Below are 23,703 nucleotides of genomic sequence, written 5' to 3' on the forward strand. Positions count from 1 at the left end.
GATTAATGTGATTTTCACAAAAGTTTACTTTTTGCGTTGCCTCAACTCAGTTATCCGTAGGGTAACCACCTAGGGCCAGATGTAGCAAAGGATTTGCGCGTCGCAAACTGCGAAAATCGCCGTTTGCGAGGCGCAAATGCCTTTTTGCCATGCAGAAATGCATATTGCGAGTCGGGACCGACTCGCAATATGCATTTCAGAATCGCAAATAGGAAGGGGTGTTCCCTTCCTATTAGCGATTCGGAGTGGTATGCAATACCATTTGCAACCGCATATGCGGTCGCAAATGGTGTCGCAGTTACCATCCACTTCAAGTGGATGGTAACCCACTCGCAAATTGGAAGGGGTCACCATGGGACCCCTTCCACTTTGTGAATGGACCCAAAACATTTTTTTCAGGGCAGGTAGTGGTCCAAGGGACCACTGCCTGCCCTGAAAAAATACCGAAACTAAAGGTTTCGGTTTTTTTTTTAAGTGCAGCTCGTTTTCCTTAAAGGAAAACGGGCTACACTTAAAAAAAAAAACTGCTTTATTGAGAAAGCAGTCACGAACATGGAGGTCTGCTGACGACAGCAGGCCTCCATGTTTGCGGATGCCTAGACTCGCTATGGGGCCGCAATTTGCGACCCACCTCATTAATATTAATGAGGTGGGTCATTGCGACCCCATAGCGACTCGCAGACGGTGTCTGAGACACCATACTGCATACCAATTTGCGAGTTGCAAATTGCGAGTCGCATGGACTCGCAATTTGCAACTCGCAAATTTTCTTTTTGCTACATCTGGCCCCTAGTTCCATATTGGCTGGGCACAACGTTTTTAGTCCTGTGCTATTATTTTGCAGATCATTGAATTTTGGGAGTTGTAGTGTTGGAATTAATTTAAATAAAGATGGGTAAAAAGAAACCCAGGACAGGAAATTTGGTGCTTAGATGAGAAAGGAGCGAAGTGAAACCCTAGGTATGCGTCAAATTCTAGGTTACACAGAAGTCATTCCGTATTCTATATCTCAGATGCTGCTGTGAATTTATAACCCTTTATGAATCTCTACTTTTCACTGGGGTGAAATGGTGCAACACCAGCTGGCCTGCTCGAACCAGCACCAAATGATCAATACCAATCTGCTCAAAGCATCTCAAACTGAAATGTGTGCCTTGACCAACCCTGTTCCTTAGTGTTGGAAATATGCTTACAGCTGCATAGTTATTTTTGGAAATCTAAAGCAGGCGGCATGAAAAAGCCTACAGGAACACTTCTGAAGCCCTTGCCAGCTAAAGCATTATACACTGGAATCTCTTTATAGCTGTGTCATTTTTTTCTGTTTCGTGTTCATTCGTTTTGTTCCATGTAAGCCAAGCCAAAACAAAATCTTTGAAGTATTAAAAATGGCAGAGAAGCGGGAATTTTATCAGAGTTCACACTGGTAAAATTCCCACTTCTGTGCCACTGCTCTTAGAAGAAAAAGGAGTCTGATTTTTCTAGGAGTTCACATCTGTTTTTGCTGAAGCAGCAATCAATTAATAGTGAATATCAAATTTAATAAATCCCCATCCCCGACATTTCGAAAATGCGAAGTCCTGACAAAAGACAGTAAACACACAATCAAAAACAGTCATACCTTCTCAAAATATTTGATCTCATACTCCAGAATGATACCATTAGGGCGGTCGGGTTCTTGCCATGACAGAGAAATGCTGTTTTTGGCTATCTTGCCTTTCTTCACTAGGCTGATCGGGGATGGTGCTGGAAAAAAGACACAGTGTTCCTTAATAAATCAGTCAATTAGTGAAATTTATCTCTTTTATGCATAGTTCACAAATTTTGAATTCACAGTTTATTTCTATTCAAGACACTCACTGCCCTGCCTCGATCTCCGCCATTCTTGCATTTAATTTTACACTCCTTAGTATTCCCTGCTATCACACTATCGCTATGTGATTTCCTCTAGTGTCGAACAAAGAATGCCGCCTAAGTCCTTTATTTTGTTGCATAGGCATGGTGACTGTAGAAGGCCTGGGAGTTAAACTGATCTCCAACACAAAATAAAGCTGATTACTCAAGCAAGGTTCTATAACTATCGGAAGCTGCCTTTATTTTCATGAAAACTTAGAGCCGATTAAAGAGGCCCTAGCACCACCTTAGCACAGCCATAGCATAATTTCTTTGATGCTAATGCGGCGCTAAGGTGGCTTTTTCCCAACGCCATATTTACAAAGTGGAACAATGCATGCATTGCAGCACTTTGTAAACCCTTGCACCACATCATGCCTGCACCAGGCACAATGTATGCAAGGGGGGTGTTCCCCCGTTAAGGGGGGGGCTGAAAAAAATGCGCAAGGAAATCTAATAGATTTCCTTGCGCCATTTCTTTCTGCACTTTTAACACCTGATCAGAGCAGGCGTTAAAAGGGAGCATGCAATTGAATACAATGGGCCCCTATGTACTCTGCAGGCGTAGCACCAATATTTTGGTGCTACTCCTGCAAAGTACATCAAGAGCGTCAGGAATTCTGTTGCTATTGCCACCTAACCCGTGCCAAGGTGTGCCGCATTTTAAATATGGCAAACACATGGTGGCAGTAGGGGGGTCCTAAGGGGCGCAAGGAAAGTGGTGCTGCAATGAGTGCAGCTCTGCTTTTCTTAAAGTAACCCCTTATACCTATTTGTGTCTGGAATTCTTAGTAAAATCATGCAGAGGTGACACCGCTGTGCCAATTAAATTCAATATCCGACAAGGTAAAGAGGAATGTAGCTCAGCTTGAATACTTCAAAACCATATTCATAAAATAATTATTTAGCACTAAGACTTCGTCCGCCCTCAACAAACTCAAAGAGGTCTTCAGAAACATGCAAAGCTCTTTTAAGATCGCTTTCAACAAAGGACCCCAAACCATAAAATGTATACTACCACCTGCTCAATCTCTTCATATGCAAAATCAATTAAATGGAATTGATCATAGCAGCCAACGAAGGCACCTCAGCTTCAGGGACTGAGTTCACATTGTCATCATTTAACTCAAGTTACTGAAACTCTCCTCCCCCCTGCCCTCTCCATGCCTCCTTCGATGCTATTCCCAACCTCCCTGCCAAGAAGCCTGATCAAGCACTTATTCTTTTTAGGATTTATCCATATAACTTTTAAGTAACGCATCATCTCCCTCTCCTAAACAAAATGTTTATTTCCCCTGCCTCAATGGGACGCTATCAGCACGCTTTAACCTCTCTTGATTACGTAACCTTCTACAAAAATGTGGCAGTAGGCGAACTTCTTTGAGGACTACAACATCCCAAGCCTTTGTCAGTTTTATTGCTCTCTGAGACACAGCCATTAAAAGCACACCTTGTAAACAATTGGGAGTACACTCTAGCTTATGCCATCTGCCTAAGACTCCTCAGCATTGCTGCAAAGGATGCCGTGATTCATGGAACACTGTAGGCAAAAGCACACACAGCTATCTCTCAGTCTCTTCACTTCACATATAGGTATAAGCGCAGCTCCACATCCAAAGGGACATGCCTTCATTGGTACAAGGGGATTGACACCTCTGCAGCTGCAAACCTACAGAGACATATGATCAGCCTTAGGCAATCACATATGAAACCAAAACACTACCAAATAATCCACACTGCCTTTCTAGGCCATCCCAACCATATACATCTACCACTTTGAAACCTGAGCATCCTATATGCTAAGACACTGCAACATCTGACACTATAAGGGCAAAACGTTGGTCATAAACCATTAAATCGAAACACCTCACATACAGGATATATTACTGTGCAAAAGTCTGGAGCACAAGACAAATAATCACATTAAAGATAGTTCAAAATTAGATTTGTAAGTCACAGATTTCTTTACAATTTTCCTTTTTGATTTATAAATCAGCAATATAAAATAATATAAAACAGTGTCCATCTCGAAATTCCAGGTTGTAATTACACTATCAACATAATGTCCAAGCAGCTGCAAGACATTCAGATTTCAAACGTTCCAAGATGTTCTGTACACAATTACCACGATGTACAAACAGCCAACGTGTGTTTCGTCTTGTAAAAAAAGACTTCTTCAGGGCTTCAAGAACATGTAAAATCAGGTCAGTCTTCGGTAATCATCAAGCAAAGATCAGAGCCAACTATACTTTGAAAAGGAAGTCGCCTTAATGAGTCCGATGAGAGTCAATGTCCCATGCACCAAGGCAGTAGAGAATATATAAAATGTATGTAATAGATCATATTAGCCAAGCCAATAGGGCTGAGAACGAGAACCCCCTAATTAGTGTAATGTATGGTGCTAGGCCTTTTTATGCTAAAAGGAATCGCTCTTTGGAGTTTTTCTCATCCAGTCCCTCGGTGAGATGGCACTCCTCTAGGTTGTTAGCTCTTAAACCCTTTTGTGAAGGGAAAATTGTCAAGAAATCTATGACTTACAAATCTAATTTTGAACTATCATTAACTATTAGGTAGTCATTCTCATTGGCCCTGGAATTTTGCATCAGGCACAAAAAGATTGTGGTTCCCAAATCCACATTTAAAAGTTGTGCAAAATTACAACTCTTTTCAAGGGTACATTGCACTGGGAAACAATATGGTGAAATATGCATTCGAAATCTAGCTGGAAAGACGGCAAATCTGCTGTCATGGTAGTGCAGACTGTTATTATGCAGATAATCAGATCCAAGCTGGAAAGTTTGAAATGGGGAGGTAAAACCCCACTAGAGATATGCCACACAACACATCATTGATGTCTCAGCGTCTGTTTTATTCCACCAAAATACCTCACCACTCGTAAAGCTAGTTCCCCTTCCCTAGCAATTAGAGAAATTTGCCAGTGGAACCCACCCAAGCAATGTTGTAGTGCTCAAGCTTGCACCCTATGCACCCTATGGGGGCTGGTCTGACAAAATTTGCCAGGGCTGCTTTGGGTTTCCAGTCCAACCCTGCTGAAAGAGGATGGACAAAGAAAAACAATGCTGGAATGGGGAGCCTCAAAGCACATTTTATGTATGTTGTTGGCAGTAGCTAGTACAATCCAGCCCTAAAACCATGTAGCTCTGGCAATGCAGGGAAGAGGGGAGGCTTGGGATTTTTGCCTGTTATATTTCTAAAGAATACTGTGAGTATAGGCAGGAAGAAAGCACAGCAGATCTCCTCTCACCTACTTCAGTTACCAGATGGTGACAGGCCGCAGGGAGATGATCGGCCAGTCACAGATTTATGGCATCTAGTCCCAGCTGCTCTTAACCCTGCACTTCCTTCAGCAAACATCGGTTTCCTAGCGTCATAGGACGCTGGGGCAAAAACTATAAAACCTTGACTGACCAAGGCAGTCCCCAGCCACTCGAAGCCATATGCTAAGAGCTCTTTTCCAGTCCAAATCTTAATCATCCACCTTTATTGCAGACTGTAAAGTGCTTTGAATTGTTTGCCTGGAATTCAGCGTCAGGTTTCCACACGAGGTATATATGATGAAACGAATGCACTTCTGTAACATGCACTTTTATAGCACTGTGTGACATACTTTTGGCCCTTTTATGTGCTCGAAATAGCAAGTGTTACCGCTGATGAAAACACATATCAAGAAACTGTTCAAGACGTTGCTAACATCGGAAGGATCAAATAATCTGCCATTCCCCCATTTTCTAGTAGTTCAACGTTGGTCTTCATAACAAAAAAAGACGTGAGTTCGCTTTGACTTTTTTAGTTGAGCATAACACATACTAAATTTAAGAAATGTATCCTGTTTTCAGAATCTTGCAGTTTTTAAAAGAAATAAGGTTGAGTCATGTGTTTGAACCAAACCCCGGTAATGCTATGTGCTACAAACAGTTCTGTCCAATGCAACGTGAGTTGCTGCAGAGAGACATATTAGTTGAAAGCAGTGCTTACTTTTTGCTTGTTGTTTCCAGTGCGGAGCAACAGCACTTATTTCTGAGGGGCGACGCTTAGTTTTCTGCCTCAAGCATTTAATGCGAGCAAAAGACACGTGGGAAAGACAGAGGAAGAGTAAAACGAAAAAGCGTCAGTAAGGGGAAAACCAGAAAGTTGACAGAGTGAGCTGAAGGGGCAGGGAGTGGCTGTAAATGGACTGAAGAGGCCCGAGGTGGTTTCAAGATTACGCTGCCTCACTATTATGTGCTCCCACTTTTAATTACAGCAGCCGCATGTTTAAGAGGAGAGCTTTGAGCACCGGCACCTTTTTATTTACAAATTAAGCACTGGTTGAAAGTCATGTTTTGTCCTTTGGTGGAGGACATGGATAAACGGGAGAAGGGGCCAGGCCACTTGAGGACAGTAAAGGAGAGCAGGGCAAAGAGGGAACAGTGCTTAAATTTGAGCTGGTAGTTTCCGGTCCTCAGCACTGGCACTTGAGTATCAACACTGGCATTTATGACAGTCTGCCACATGGTGGCGCCGTTTGTCTTATTTAGAATGAGTTTAATAATAGTTGTTAACTAACTCAATATAGATTAAAATGACTAATCCCTACCACCTAAACTATTCCTTTTGCTTTAGGGTCCTGGAATAGTCTGAATTGTCACACCTGTAGGAGTGTGATGGAGAGTAGCTGTGTTGGTACTGTCACTGGCATTGCTGGCAGGGGCAAAATGTGTTGGAAGCTACAGATGCTTCCTGAGGAGGGACCTTGCATTTTTTTTTTTTGACAAATTAAGCACTGGGAGGGCTTTAATTAAAGTAAAGGGGATCCGGGAGGATGACAACTTTTACAGAGGCATGAATAATAGGAGGACCAAAAGAGGTATTTGGTTCTGGCTAGTTGTGGACAATGAAGGCAGTGGGGTTTGTGGATGGTGTTAAACAATGACAGAAAGTGCATTGTGGTTGGTGTTGGCAGAAGGTTGACTTGGAAAGGTAATTAAGGTGAAGAGGAATGTGTTGTGCTTAGGGAGGGTAACTGTATATTTCAAACATGCACAATATGCATATTTTTGACAAGAATTACTAATTTTAATCAAGTTTCTCATGGACTGACAGCTGCATAAAAAGGTGTGCAAGGTATGCCATTGCGTACACAAAGCATGCATAATATCAGCTCAATGTATTACCCTAACACTTTCTGAAGTCCTGCGCTCAATGTTGCTGAGTAGTGCATGCAGCTGAATTACACATCCAGGTTCACACTATCTATGAAACATTGTCTGCTTGAACAAAATCTTCTGCAATGAGAAGATTATGCGTTCACCATAGGCCTAAAGGAATTAGATATTAGGTATGATATACTTAGCCATATAAATGGGCATTTGACAAGAATAAACTCACCTACAAAAAATGGTACATGTCTGACTGAGTTGTTAAAGTGAAGGCAGTGGTTAGAGGCATGCTATTGAGACGTGGTTTTCTGTAAAAGAGGTAGGTCCACTCTGTGCCTCTGTAAGTAGGCCACTACCTTTCTCACCTTTCTGGTATCATGTAATCCTCTAACGTTCCATGTGACCATTCTCAAGATGTCCTAACCCTTGCCAGTGTCTTGTTCTGAAGTGGAGTTTGTCATTAGCTACATAATGTGTAAATCATGGTGCCTGCCTTATTGTGTGTGTGAGTCTGCAATTGCTTTACTAGGACAACCATCTTAACTGAAAACTCTGTGAATCCCCTCCCTCCCACCCACAACAGGCATTTACCTCAACTCGTCTGTCCACAATTACACATCCCGCCCCCCACCCGCCAATTAAACAAAAGTAACACCCCCTTGGTTCAATAAGTGTTCCACTCGCTAGGGTGGATGTTCGGCTGAGCTTTATCGTCCATGTGGTGCCAGCCACCTATCTTACTGTGATGCCAATATCTAGTTACTGTGTGTTATACATCGTAAGTCCCCCCTCTGTACCTTTTATGTCTTACTACGCTTTACCACTGCCTAAAGTTAGTGCACCATTAAAACACTCCAAGTCCTACCGTTATTTGTCCTGGTTGCTTTGTTATCAGCCCCATGCCCTCCTCATCCAGCATACGCAGGCACTTTCTTCCTCCTGCCACCTGCAGTCTCAAATATTCTAGTCACAGCCATCTAATGGGGGGGTGTCTACAATTTCTCATTCCCCCCTCGGGCCACCAGTTGCTTCATGAATTTGGTAAGGAGAATATGATCTGTGAAGAGGAGCAGCTTACCCTCCACCATCACCCGGAGCTTGGCCCGGTACAACATGCGGTATTCCAGTCATAGCTCTCGTAGCTGTCGCTTCCCTGGGATATATTGTCATCTTGCCTCTTGCACTTGTTGTGTAAAGTCTGGATAAAGCAAAATCGTAATCTTTTCATGTTGAAGGGTTTTGAGCTCTCTGGCTCGTCGCAATGCAGCACCACAGTCTCTGTAATTCAATCATTTGGCTATTTTAGGTCTTGGTGGGGCACCCGTGGGCAGCCGGGCCGCCAGCAAATGATGAACTCTATCGACCATAAATAGACTGGAAAACATCACAACCCAGCAGATGAACGTGCAGGCATTCTATGTAGCCTTCCATGCTGTCAATGTTAGTGGATTCCGCTACACCCACAATGTGGAGATTATTCCTGTGGGATCTAGCTTCTAAACCATCTACTTTTGTCTGTAGAGCCATCAGTGCTTTATTCATCTTGGCCCGACTAGTGGACATAGTTAACTGGCCGTCCTCTACGTCAGAAATGCGTCTCTCAGACTGGCCTCTCTGTCATCCTGTCCATTCTGAAGGAGAGAGAGTCAATCTTACTATCTATTTGGGCCAGACTTTGCCGCATTACGGCTAGTATCTGCCTCAGCTCCAGTTCTCCCCCCTGAGGCACTCTCTTTCAGGCACATCCGCCGCTGCTCGCTCCGCAGCAGTTTTCTGTGGTTTTCGCTGGTCAAAGTTCAATTTAGGCTGATTTTTATCAGTTTTGCCCATGGTTTACACTTTGGCTGATTCATAGGATGCACTCTCCCAACAGGCGCCACAGAAGGATGCCACTATTGCAGTGATGTATAATGGGATGGGCGTCTCGGGCCCCTATGTCTCTGCATTGATGAGGAGCAACTTTAGCCTTTGCTCAGTGGTATCTGTACCCTTAACAACTCCCACAAGAGCGGCCACAGCAGCTCATCACAGGGGGCAGGTGTCAGATTGCACTGCTCACCATCATGCCTGCACCTTCGTCGGCCCTCCGCAATCCGCCTTCAACACCTTTTCTGCCTCCATGAGGCGCTCTTCCACACAACAAAGCTCCAACGCCAATCTCACCATGCGCCCGCTTCTGCCGGGCCCCACACAGCCAATATTGGGCCACAGAAGCTCTCTAAGACCTCACAGCAAGGAGCGTGTAGAGTCGCGCCTGTCAGGGCCTCCGCTTGTCAGCTGGGGGACACCATGCCATCCCCACCTTGTCTTAAGCCGCGCAGGCCACCTCGAATGCTCCTTCAGCCTTGCTGCCTCACGTCTCTCCTGTGCCGATCCTCTGTCTTTGGCCCGACCTCACTTCCTCCCGTGTCAGGCCGAGCTATTTTGGGAGTCCCGTGGGCCACAGCACCCCACCTACCCAACTCTCCGCCCACATCCGGCCTCACCACAGGCCATGTAGTCCACCTCCAGGATCACCACTGCTCCACTGCCTCATTCCTCAACCCTCGCCCAACCTACGTCACTGGACCATCCTCGCCTCTGCCCGTGTCAGGCCGAGCATAGCGTATGGGATCTTGGGCAAGCTCTCTGCAGTCTCGCGGTGAGGAGCCCCACCGGACCGGGCCTCCCTCTGCACCGCATCAGCCTCCGATCCGTCCCAGACTCACTCCAGGCTGCGTGAGCCGCCACCAGGTCTGCGATGCGGTGTCGACTCCTCCGGCCTCCGTAGTCTCAAGAGCGCTTCAGGAATGCCAGTTTGCTGGTTTTGCAAGTCCCTGCATGGAGTGCAGCGGTATATGCGATAGGGGTCATATGTTCTGCAGCCACAGGATTTCATGGCGGATTGAAGTGGCCAGCAGAGCTCTGCTAACACGCGGCCATCTTGCAGCCAGGCAAGCTCCGCCCTCATTGAGATGTGGTGGTGATACTGATGGTGTGACTGCTGGGCCAACAGGAACACTCACTTCGGTCTGGTAAAAAGAACAATGATTGGCAGAGCCAATTGGTCTCACATTTAGGATCTACTGGATCTGAAACTGGTTCTAGCCATGGTGCACATCATCTATGATGCTGCGTTGCTTGGTTTATAAATAGGATGAGTGCACCAAGCATGCACATGCCTATAAAATGACGTAATCACTTTTTGCAAACAAAAACTGGTAACAGAGGTAGGTGATGGTAAAGAACACACAAATGGGAAACAACACAGAAGGTGGAAACTCCAGGCAGTAGGGAAGCAACAGGAGGGCAGGGGAGAGCAACAGAGAGGGCACGCAGAAGAAACTTGAAGGTGTGCAGGTGGAAGAACCACGGTGTGCATGGGTGGGAGAAGCAATATGAAGAACACAGGGAGGGAAGGGAATGGAAACAGAGCAATGTGGAATGGAGGAGAAAGTGAATCAACAAGAGATAGCACAACATAGAGTTAAAGCATATGGGAAAGCTGCTTAAAGGGTGAAGCTGTATAAAAGTGAACATTTACTTAAGAGCAGCTCAAAGGACAGAGTTGTGGAAAATAACGTTTTTATAATGTTATAAAAACAAATGTGCTGCAAAGAGTGGGGAAATACAAAGAATGGGGAAATACATGCACTCTCATAGAGTGATTTTAGAAAAAGGAAAAAGGATCCTGAAAAGCAGACACTTGCGGAAGGATAAAAGGAGGCAGTCAGAGAGATGGCAAATGGGCTATGCTCCACACAAGGGACAAAGACTAAATAGACAGACTAAAACCAGTATAACCATTGAACAGACAGCAGGAAAATAAGAGTGGCAAAAGAAAAAGACAATGAAAAGCAATGGGTGGCATTGCTTTCCAGGTCACCTATCACCACGTCTCCATTACGTCTTTTGCAATGAGACAGCTGTCCGGAAGGGTTTGACCTAAAAAGGGGACAGGATTAATTTGGCAAACATGCATGTGTTGGTTCAGTGACGAATGGGATACATCCTTTGAAACTGACCATGCTGAAGAAACCAAACCACAATGAGCAATGTATGCAGTGTTCCATGAGAGATGACACACGGTAAGGTGGACTGTGCCACTAAATAAAAAGTGGATACCCTTAGAGTAATTGTACTATAACTGATGTCTTAAATTCGAGGTGTAATTGTGTGTATCAAATGAGCTGAAATCAATGTCATTACCTCAGAAAATATTTGAATGGCCCTTGAATAGATGGCTTTCCCTATTATCCATCAGTACAGAAAGTTACATCACTGCATTTCCCATCACCCATCTGCACATGACATGCCATCACTGCATTTCCCATTACGCCTTAAGCATAGGAAGTAACATCACTGGTCTCCCATCAAAACCGTCCTTAACAGAAGAGGTCAAGAAAGAGGGCTCAGTTTCCCATCGTCCATCTTCATATCTCTCCCTGCGCTCTTTTACCGTGCAAGGACCTACTTTATAGCATCTGCAGTGCAGACACACAGCAGAATTGACAGCTGGAGTGCCAAAGGCAAGTCTGTTTGCGCCCGTTTGTGCCTGAACATCACTAGGCACAAGGAACCCTAGTCCTCCTGTTACCCCCGCTACCCTGCCACACTACTTCACACTCTCAAGCCGGCCATACCACATCACACAACATTGAGGGAGCATTCACATGCATATCCTGCATAGTTCTCATGTAGTCTCCCACGCTCTGCAACCACCACACCCAGATGAACAGCACCCCTTTGCTCACACTCACACAGACCAACCACATAACACGCCACATTCACATGCATGTTCCTCAACAACTGCTTACTCACCAAACACACCACTGAACTACGGGACCTGCTCCACAAACACATTCTAGACATGCTATTCTTCATGGAAACATGGCTAAACCCAACATCTGAATCCTCGGCTTCGCCTAGCACATTACTAAACCCACACCTCCAGACACCTATTGGACCCGATTTTCTCCTCAATGAACATCACAGTCGCCAAGCCAGCACTGTGAATTTTGCAGATTACACTCTTGTCAGTATCAGCATTCTACTCCACACCACCACAGACCTAACACCACCAGATCTGTCCACCACAGCTAGAAAAGCATCACAGAAGAGGACTGGGCTTCCACCCTCTCCAGGCATCGGCCCGCGCACACCAGCAGCTTGTCAAAAGCCATCAAGAACATCAGCAACTGGATCACTATATGTGCTGACACCCTGGCTCCCCTCCAGCATATCCCAATGGCAAGAGCATGAGCACAGGCCAGCTGGTAGACAGAGAACTCAGGCTGACGAAATGACACTGCAATCAACTGGAGTGCAAATGGAGAAGAAGTCAAGACACCACTGATAAAGGCATCCTCCACTCCTCCCTAACACGCGACCACCAGCAGATACACCACCAAGTGCACAGCCCTCACAGACTTTATTGACGCTGGCACAAACAGCAGCAAGTAATCAATGCCATTATAAAATTTTCACTGCACCTTCTGATGCCTCTAACAACATCACCCCCTCACAAGACCTTTGCATCAAGTCCTGGGAATTCTTCTGTACAAAAATCACCTACAATACGTCAACTTTCACCCTCAACTGGACTCTCTCACTGCTGCAACTGAAATTCCCATTATGACCAAAGAACAGATCCTGACCTTGTAGCCCACCATCAAAACCATTGAAACCTCAGGCACAGTGAAGACCATCCATTCAGGATCACCACCTGACCCTTGCCCTCACTACGACTTCAAGAAAGGACTCCCATCGACCTGCAAAGCACTAACACCAATCGTCATCACCTCCATTGATTAAGCAACATTCTTGGACACATAGAAACACGCTCCAGTCATACCCCAGGCTCACCCAGCCAAATGCTCCAAATTCAGACCCATTTCCCTCCTATCATATCTGACCAAGGTCTCAGAGAAACTAATCAACCAATCCCTCACCAACCACCTCAGCCACCACCAGCCCCTTGATGGCACGCTGTCTGGATTCAGGTAAACAATACAGAAACATCACTCACACACAGACATCATCCATGTGATCCTTGACAGAGTAAACACAGCAGTCCTCATTCTCCTGGACCTCTCTGCAGCATTTGACACCCCATCATCTTCAGGTGCCTGCACAAAAATGGCATCCAAAGATCCGCTCTCTGCCAGACCTTCTCCTTTTTAATGGCTAGAACACAAGGTGTCAGCTTGGCACCTTGCACCCTGAAGCCTGCAAACTCATCTGTGGAGTGCCACAGGGTACACTGCCTAGCCCCACTCTTTTTAATGCATGCATTACCCCTCTGACCAGTGTCATCTGCACATACAACATCAACATCCTTCCCTATGCCAACGGCACACAACTCATACTCTCCCTCTCAGAAAAGACCCCCAACACAAGTAACAGGTTCACTGACACTATTACCAAAGTTGCTAGTGGATCAAAGGCAACTATCTCAAGCTCAACATCAATAAGACAGAATTAATGATTTATAGCAAGAACATCTCAACATGGTACTCAACTGAAGATTGGTCGAACTCAGAATTACACTCTCACCCAGTACCCATGGCAGATGTTCACAATCATCATTGACAGCAAATTGAACATGACCCACAAGTTCTTCTTCCACATGCTGAAGATGCTGAGGAAAATCTTCAATGACCCTCAAGCCACACCAGAAAGTCTGTCACTCACCCCAGTCACCAGCAACTTGGACTACTGGAACACCCTCTATGCTGGGATCACAAAGCAACTCCCCGCAAGACTTCAAACCATTCAGAACTCAGCAGCCAAACATCCTCAAACTCCCACACAAAACTCACATCTCACTACGCCTCAGGTAGCTCAACTGGCTACAGATACACAAGCACACTGATTTAAAACTCCTTACAAATTCAATCAGGGTGCTAAGCAATTGAGTCCCCACCTACCAGAGGAGTCATCACTTCTTCCACCATCCCAAAAAACTCTGACCTGCAGGACTCCTACTCACACACATCTTGTCTGCATGCAGAACCAGATTGGGAGAATGGAAGTTCTTTTACATCACTCCTAAAGCATGGAACGATTTCTCACTCCAGATCAGAGCCTCCTCCTCCCTGCTTGAAACCCGCAAGAAGTTGACGGTCTGGCTTTTCAATTAGCCACCCTATCCTAGGCAGGAGTAGGCACACACACCTGCTGAGGTAAGGATACCCTCGGTGTGATGGTGTGCTCTACAAATGCACAAAACATAACTATTATGCAGCCCTCATGTTAGAGTTGCTGTGGACTCTCCCAGGAGGTTCTAACTCTCTTGACCCAAGCATATGTCATGAAGATCACTGTAGGACTGACTCACACCATGGGGCAAAGAGCCCACTGATAAAGCAGAATTACTAACGTCTGCAACCCTGCAAGAGGCCCAACATCCATGCCAGGGGGTTAAATGGCTCATGTACAGCATGGTAGTACAAGTGTAAATACACAGCAACACACAAGACTCAACGGTTGTGATTTTTACACACAATACAAACATCATTTACTTTTACCATCAATCTTTGCCTATCTCCATCCTACTCGCATTCTTTTGAAAAAAACTTCTATCTGTCCAAAAAACCCTCAAAAATACCCTCTAAGTCCACTGATCAAGTCACATGTGGCACACAATTTACAGCCACTACACTACATAAAGCCAATAGTTATATACAACCAACACACTCACAGAATCTACACAATTTCTCCATCCTTTCATCAGAATGTGCTCTCGTTCAAGCTTCACTAGTTCTTAAGATAACAGGGAATGCAAGCAGAAGGGACCCGCCTAATAAATTTGCATTAGCCTTGTCCGCCCTGCTTCCCTTCCAAACCACACACACACATTACTTGCTGCTTTTAGACTAGGATTACTTTCCCAGACCTCAGAAAAGAATGCCTTTTAGTCAAAAACTGAGAAGCTAATCTCGAGTAGGAATGTACAAACTAGATCCTGACACTGGTACACAGGTCACGAAACAAAGGAACTGACACTTGACACAGACTCGACCCCTGATGCCAGGACACACATATTCTCACAAATGCACCCCACGGAGAGATGCTTCATTAGAAAACAACAGAGCCACACCTTACATGTGGAGTAGCACCCACCATCCATGTAGAGGGAAGGGAAAGGCCTAGGCCTGACAATAAAGCTCAAACGCGGAGGAGGTCCTTTTAAGTGCTTGCATTCCTTCAATGGACTTAAATCTAATGTTACACTCATAAAATAGGTACAAATAAATGAATGACATCTGCTCTAACATACAGTCAAGTGGTAATCAATGTGCAAGGTATTCTTTTCAATTGCTCCAACAACAGCTTGAAGCCACAGAGGCCCAGGACCTGCCAACCTGAGAATTATTTCCACAGCGTGATGCTCTGCTGATTGGTGACAGCATGAGAAGAGACTTTGGAGGCGTTCGGGTTCTGAAAATGGTAATGGGTTCTGTGAACGTGGGCGGCTGTTTGGAGCAATTTCAGAGCCTGGGCACTTGAGCCACATCTACCCTCCCAAACACACAAACAAAGCTTCCGGAGTTCGTGTCCGAAACCAGGAGAGGTTGAAAAACATGGCTTGTGCTCTAAGAGACCCCACCCTAGCACATACGAGCTGAAAACAGGGTTTCAGGTTGCCCTCAGAATTCACTGTGTGGTGACGTCTCTTCACCAGGGGGCTGTGTGACCTGTGGAGATAGACACAGGGTAAAACCCGGCAGCACCTCGCGAGTTGCTAGATCTGTATTTTCTGTGGTGGTGGAATGTGTGTTTAAGAGATGTGCTGTCTCTGTGCAGACCGCCCATGCAGCCTTAGTAGCCAGGTTCACAAAAGTATTGGTGAGGCCCTGATCACATGACAAAATTAAAGAATTGTAAGAACTGAAGGTGGGGTGGGAGTGAAGTAGGCTTATCCACGAGTGAAAAGCATACAATTGTATCTGTTTTTATGTCTGGATAGCCATGTTTATTTCATTGTCATATCTCTGCCCTTACTTCCTCTGTACACACACTGCCTTCCATGCTCATACACAGCACCTCCCTCTCTCTGCCTTCTCTGCTCCTTCGGAGCACACACCGCCCCCTTTCTCCCCCCCCCCCCCCCCCCCCCCCCTCAACACACACTATCTTCTCTGCTTCCTGCTGGCATGGCCACAAAGTTTGCGCATCTTCAAAATTTCTGTGAGAAGGTATGAGCGCATAACTGAAGCAGTCAATCATCCACATTCAGTCACAAAAATGAACTACAAATGCAAAGACAAAATAACAATTGCATTTGACAATTTCAAAGTGATTGAGTCTAAACAGTTGTCTGTGTTGTAGCCAGTGCTTGGAATGGAAAATTATAGCCGCATGTACCCTATTCCAGGGCACCTGTTTGCTACTGAGAAGTGCTGGTACTCTCCAATTAAAAGTATTACACCTCTGCTGAGACCTGCTGGGACTCTCCATCTTAAAACAAAGAAGGGCAGGTACTCAATACCTGACAGCTCCAGCCCATTTAATGCACTGTTAGCAGCGTCTTTTAAAGTTTTAATTAAATACCAAGGCACGGTAACCACTTAATGTGCTTTAAAAAAAGACATGTTGCACAGACTCCATCTTCAAGCTACACAGTGGTAGCACTGTGTTTATAAAAAGCAATCACTGACAGACCGACTCATCTGCACAATAGGGAGTTGCCTCACAGTGAATCCGAGTGCTAATAGGCTGACACTTACACTGCTATAAAGCAGTGGGGGCTGACAAAAAACCTCACTGCGTATCACAGTGACAGTCCCATGGTGTGATGTCACATGGCACCCACACTCGTGCTGTGGTCATGGCAGCAGCTGAAGGCAAGGAGACAATAAAAGGTCTGTGCACTTTCAAGTGGCTCATCTTCAACTCTTGTTTGACATGCTGATGCACATGCTGCATGTGAGATCTGGCAGTGTTGCATCTTCAAGAGTGGAGCCCCTTGGTTGCACACCATTTTTTCAATGTGAGCTAAGAGTGGGGCATTGAAAAGGGTGGGGTATCATGCTCGAAAGTGCCTTAGAGTCACATGTGCCCCTGCTGCACCCCAAACATAAATCTTGCTGAGGCTGTTGCTAATGTCCTGGGTTGTTTTCTCGCCCCTTAATGGACCGGCAATCAAAGTCTCTGAAATGAGCTGGAAATCCACTTTTTACTGTGGTTTTCAGCTTGTTTTCCATGACACTGTGTAGGCTCCGCACAGTGTGAAGGGAGTTAGCAGGTCTGCAATTGAAATAATACTGAGGCCAGAACCCTTGTACCCCCGCAGAAGTTGGCAGTCGTGCAGGCAGGAACATCTTTTTTCTCTGAAAATGCACATGTGACACACGAATACACATTTGGGGGTGCACATCCACATGTGATTAGGGGAAAACGTCAATCACACATTTTGTAAATGTTTTAATTAAACCAGCATAAATGTGAAATTATCCTTGTGGTAGTTATTATATATTTGTTAGGACTCTAGTCCAAAATGGGATGGATAAAATACTAATATTTATACCATTGGGATGCTGGGTTTCACATAACTAATTCATTGAAGAATCAGACAAAGAATTTCAAAGTTCACTTCTCACTGTACACCATTCGTGAAACGCTTTGATTTTGTGGTTTACCATTGGTCCACAGCTGCAATGACAGCAATTGCTGCTGTCGCTGAACTCCCAGAGTGGAAATCTGTTCTATAAATGTCAGAGATACATTCACAAAATATACAAAAGTACATCATTTTTTCTAAACTACCACTAAATTAGTAATCAACTGGCTGAAATGAGAAACACTGACTGGGTAATCGTGCATAGTTTATGTCCCTCCATCATTATAATAGTAAATTGTTCCACAACACTTTATATGCCATAACTTGGCAAATTCTAAGCACATTATTTGGTACACAAGTCAACAAACACCATAGGATGAAATGTTGGGTTTGTCCGACAGCGATTTTAAATCAGCATCTACACATCACACCAGATATCAGCGGCAATCACTTCACTAAAAGGGCCCGCTTCAAACAGTTCAGGAGTTGAATGTTTCAATAAGAGAAAGGGTTATTCTCACAAAATGTTAATGTCAGCCTTCAATAACTAAAATACTTTCCCCCAGAGGTATTTTTCTTTTTGATTAGCTAATTAAAGTAGTGTGATACATGTGCTTTCAGGAAATTTTGAAATCAAATATTATGTTGCTTGGGAAATGAAAGGACCATGGATCAGAAGTTCATTTTTGGCAACTGGAAGCTGAGCGGGTTTAGTCCATCTGTTTGTTTCTCGCAAAATGCCTTTCTTGGCAGACGTTTGGCCCAATTCACAGTTTTCTTGAGTATTATATTACATAAGCAAATCCTGGCGAAAGCTTAGTTGCCTCTACAAGGACATTGTATGCATCTACCTTACACCATAAATAACCACAAGAGGGCGACAACCCGCAGTAAATAGCATTGAAAAGACTGTCAGCAGGGGAACGATGAACACCTGAACAGCGAAATCTAATTTTGCCGAGGTTCTGAATTGTTTTCCTTGTACCGTGGTGAGAGTAAGTCACACGCAACTTAAGTGAACAGTAAGACACAGCAGCAAATAGGAAATGCATAGTGTATAGTTCCGTTGAAGGGATTCCATGCCAACTGGACAAGGATGTTCCCAAAGTCGGATCAGTGGACGAAACACACAGTATGCACAGCTGAAGAGTTCCTCTCATACTTCGGGTTGTGACTCTCAAAAAGGCCTAGGTTTAGACCCTAGCCTGCCTTTGCCTTGTTCTCTTGTGCTCTCAAATACTTCCACGTGTGCACTGAACGTGCCTCAGAATGGCTCCAGGGATTCCTGTCAGAGAACGTTAAATATGGCCCCGGCGGCGGCCTCTCTATTCTCACCTCAGGATAATGAACGAGGCGCTTATGCCTCTGTAATCACGACCTGCCTCAACTTTAACTTATGGCATACTTTATGTTGTACCGCGAACATAATTATAGACATACTGTAGAACAGAACTATAAATTTAATTAAGCCATCTACTGCAATTGCGTTGTGAAGAGCAAGCTGTGAAAAACAAGAAATCAAGTACTCAGAGAGGTTGTGAGGAGCAGCCCCAGAGGTGATACTTTTGTCCAAAAGCGCTGTAATTAAAGCAGGCCTAAGAATAGAATGTATGCGGAAAATATTTTATGGCTATTGTAAATGCTCCAGGTTTTTTTTCCTTGCACACTGTAAGGGTTTCCACTGTGACGCGCATGCGTGCGAGCCATGCAATTACTTGTACAGAGTTAAGTATGCAATGTATCTCAGTACATGCTCGATAAATTATTTTTTTAAAGTATCAGTCGTACACAGTATCATCTGTGTTTTAATGAAAAGGATGTGGGTGAAGAAGTGGAGCTATGCACTCTCGAATGTATGAGAAGGGCATAATTCACCAAGATAAAATATTTCAAGTATAAACACTACTTGTTTTGTTTAAAAATGTATATATCTAACATTTTTCTTAGGAAGTAGTCACTGGCGGAGCTGCCGAATAACCAGGCGGCCTAGTTTTGTTTCCACCTAATATCTCTTTTCTTCCATGACCCTACACTACTGGGGCTCTTTTTTGATCTGTCCTTAGTCACAATCTTTTGCTTTAAAATAAAAAATTAAAAAGTATTAATACACTTCTTTAAAGGAGCTTTCAGCCAGGTATCTTTGTCCATTGGTCTGTTGGTGTGTCATTCACATTTTGATTCTGCCCACTACAACATGAGACAAGGGATCAGCCCACTTCAGCCACTGGGTAACTTCACTGTGAGTGACTGCATTTTACCCTTTCACAGGGTGCACATTGGCACACAAAGTAGCAAAGCAAATCAGTCTACCTATCTGTTCAAGCCTCTCTGCCTATCTATGCAAGCCTGTGTCTGTCTGTGCAAGCCTCTGTATGTCTATCTGTGCAAGTATATCTGTCTGCCAATGCAAACGTCTGTCGGTCTGTCTGTGCAAGCCTTTCAGTCTGAGACTCTCTGTGTGTGCAAACCTCTGTCTGTCTGAGCAGCTTGTCTGCCTGTGCAAGACTCTGGGGGTTATTCTAACTTTGGAGGAGTGTTAATCCGTCCCAAAAGTGACGGTAAAGTGACGGATATACCACCAGCCGTATTACGAGTTCCATAGGATATAATGGACTCGTAATACGGCTGGTGGTAAATCCGTCACTTTTCCGTCACTTTTGGGACGGATTAACACCTCCTCCAAAGTTAGAATAACCCCCTCTGTCTGCCTGCCATAAAAACTGCAAAAGAAAGATTGCAAAACACACAAAAAAACTGATCATTACCCCACCAGCATACTCGCATCTCACTAACAGAGACCCCTGGTGATCAGGCCTAGGAGCATGCATAGATCGCAGGCTAAGTCAAGTCTACAGCTTGCACTAGTTATGTTTTTTTATGGTAATAAATGAATTAGCAACAACAGAACTCCAACCCCACAGAGTGTGATATTCATTAATTCATAAATAATCTTCTTAAAGACAAACAAGGGCCAGGTGGGTAAAGGCTTCTGCAGAGTGAATAAGATAATATCATTGGAGGGTGAACTTCTTCAAGCAAAATTGAAATATGCAAAATAAAATTCAGTGACCAGTTACTATTTATGTACTTGTGTTAACTATTTTAACCCCTTGGGCGCAGATGACCTAACGGTTATTTTCTCAGCTGCACCACTCGGGTGCCAAGGACGTAACCATTACATCCTGGACCTTGCCAATTGGGGAAGCATTAGGGCTCCCCCCATGGGCCTCCCGCCCCCCCAGGCAGGGATGGAAGGGGAATCGCTTCCCCTTCCACCCCGAACCGCTAGAGTGACGTCTGATGACGTCAGCACACGAACGCGCTGACCTCATGAGAGGTCGCCTACATCGCAGATCGGAAGAGAAATGTTTGCATTTCTCTTCTGATTGGGGTGGGGGAGATCGGAGAGGCGTGAAAGGAAGGGAAAGGCTTTTCCTTTCCTTTCATGTCTCTCTGAGCATTTCTGCAGCACGAAGAAACACCCACTAGACACCAGGGAGTTTTTGTTTTTTGTACTTGGCTTGAGGGGAGCGGCCCATTGGGCAAGGGTCGCTCCCCAAGGGGGGTCTTTTTTTATAGGCCATTTCTGTCCCCCTTGTGGGGAGATCAGCCCATATTAATTAGGTCCATCTGCCCCCAAAGGGGGAAGAAACCTCTAGATGCCAGAGATTGTTTAAACATTTTTTTACAGGTGGGGAACGTCCCCTTAGGCAAGGGTTGCTCCCCTGGGGGCAAATTCATTTAAGGCCATTTCTGACCCCTTTGGGGGCAGATCGGCCTCCTTTTATTAGGCCGATCTGCCTCCAAGGGGGGCAGAAACCACTAGGCACCAGGGATTTTCTCCTTTTTTATTTTATACAAATGGGGAGTGTGAGAAAGTAGCCTCTTTCTAGCCTTGTTACCCCCACTTTTGGCCTGTTTGTGAGTGTCAGGGTGTTTTCACTGTCTCACTGGGATCCTGCTAGCCAGGGCCCAGTGCTCATAGTGAGAACCATATGTTTTCAGTATGTTTGTTATGTGTCACTGGGACCCTGCTAGTCAGGACCCCAGTGCTCATACGTTTGTGGCCTATATGTATGTGTTCCCTGTGTGGTGCCTAACTGTCTCACTGAGGCTCTGCTAACCAGAACCTCAGTGGTTATGCTCTCTCATTTCATTCAAATTGTCACTAAAAGGCTAGTGACCAATTTTACCAATTTACATTGGCTTACTGGAACACCCTTATAATTCCCTAGTATATGGTACTGAGGTACCCAGGGTATTGGGGTTCCAGGAGATCCCTATGGGCTGCAGCATTTCTTTTGCCACCCATAGGGAGCTCTGACAATTCTTACACAGGCCTGCCACTGCAGCCTGAGTGAAATAACGTCCACGTTATTTCACAGCCATTTTACACTGCACTTAAGTAACTTATAAGTCACCTATATGTCTAACCTTTACCTGGCAAAGGTTAGGTGCAAAGTTACTTAGTGTGAGGGCACCCTGGCACTAGCCAAGGTGCCCCCACATTGTTCAGGGCAAATTCCCTGACTTTGTGAGTGCTGGAGACACCATTACACGCGTGCACTACATATAGGTCATTACCTATATGTAGCTTCACAATGGTAACTCCGAATATGGCCATGTAACATGTCTATGATCATGGAATTGCCCCCTCTATGCCATCCTGGCATAGTTGGCACAATCCCATGATCCCAGTGGTCTGTAGCACAGACCCTGGTACTGCCAAACTGCCCTTCCTGGGGTTTCACTGCAGCTGCTGCTGCTGCCAACCCCTCAGACAGGCATCTGCCCTCCTGGGGTCCAGCCAGGCCTGGCCCAGGATGGCAGAACAAAGGACTTCCTCTGAGAGAGGGTGTTACACCCTCTCCCTTTGGAAAATGGTGTGAAGGCAGGGGAGGAGTAGCCTCCCCCAGCCTCTGGAAATGCTTTGTTGGGCACAGATGTGCCCAATTCTGCATAAGCCAGTCTACACTGGTTCAGGGGACCCCTTAGCCCTGCTCTGGCGCGAAACTGGACAAAGGAAAGGGGAGTGACCACTCCCCTGACCTGTACCTCCCCTGGGAGGTGCCCAGAGCTCCTCCAGTGTGCTCCAGACCTCTGCCATCTTGGAAACAGAGGTGCTGCTGGCACACTGGATTGCTCTGAGTGGCCAGTGCCACCAGGTGACGTCAGAGACTCCTTCTGATAGGCTCCTTCAGGTGTTAGTAGCCTATCCTCTCTCCTAAGTAGCCAAACCCTCTTTTCTGGCTATTTAGGGTCTCTGTCTCTGGGGAAACTTTAGATAACGAATGCAAGAGCTCAGCCGAGTTCCTCTGCATCTCTCTCTTCACCTTCTACCAAGGAATCGACTGCTGACCGCGCTGGAAGCCTGCAAAACTGCAACAAAGTAGCTAAGACGACTACTGCAACTCTGTAACGCTGATCCTGCCGCCTTCTCGACTGTTTTCCTGGTGGTGCATGCTGTGGGGGTAGTCTGCCTCCTCTCTGCACTAGAAGCTCCGAAGAAATCTCCCGTGGGTCGACGGAATCTTCCCCCTGCAACCGCAGGCACCAAAAAGCTGCATTACCGGTCCCTTGGGTCTCCTCTCAGCACGACGAGCGAGGTCCCTCGAATCCAGCAACTCTGTCCAAGTGGCCCCCACAGTCCAGTGACTCTTCAGTCCAAGTTTGGTGGAGGTAAGTCCTTGCCTCACCTCGCTAGACTGCATTGCTGGGAACCGCGACTTTTGCAGCTACTCCGGCCCCTGTGCACTTCCGGCGGAAATCCTTTGTGCACAGCCAAGCCTGGGTCCACGGCACTCTAACCTGCATTGCACGACTTTCTAAGTTGGTCTCCGGCGACGTGGGACTCCTTTGTGTAACTTCGGGTGAGCACCATTTCACGCATCCTTGTAGTGCCTGTTTCTGGCACTTCTCCGGGTGCTACCTGCTGCTGAGAGGACTCCTTGTCTTGCTCGACGTCCCCTCTACCTCCTGGTCCAATTTGCGACCTCCTGGTCCCTCCTGGCCCACAGCAGCATCCAAAAAAAAACGCTAACCATACGATTTGCAGCTAGCAAGGCTTGTTGGCGTTCTTTCGGCGGGAAAATACTTCTGCACAACTCTCCT

The 23,703-nt window shown here is 45.5% G+C and overlaps 1 protein-coding gene across 5 annotated transcripts in view; it reads right to left on the minus strand.

Moving 5' to 3' along the window:
* Positions 1–23,703, minus strand: part of EPHA5 (EPH receptor A5) — a 647,731-nt gene that overhangs the window by 185,223 nt on the left and 438,805 nt on the right. For all 5 annotated transcript variants that reach the window (XM_069235711.1, XM_069235720.1, XM_069235739.1 and 2 more), the window contains one exon: positions 1,619–1,743. In XM_069235711.1, coding sequence (XP_069091812.1) covers positions 1,619–1,743 — 125 coding nt within the window. The remainder of the gene's footprint in view (positions 1–1,618; positions 1,744–23,703) is intronic.

This window comes from Pleurodeles waltl, chromosome 1_2 (assembly GCF_031143425.1).
Source record: "Pleurodeles waltl isolate 20211129_DDA chromosome 1_2, aPleWal1.hap1.20221129, whole genome shotgun sequence".
NCBI classification, from domain to species: domain Eukaryota; kingdom Metazoa; phylum Chordata; class Amphibia; order Caudata; family Salamandridae; genus Pleurodeles; species Pleurodeles waltl.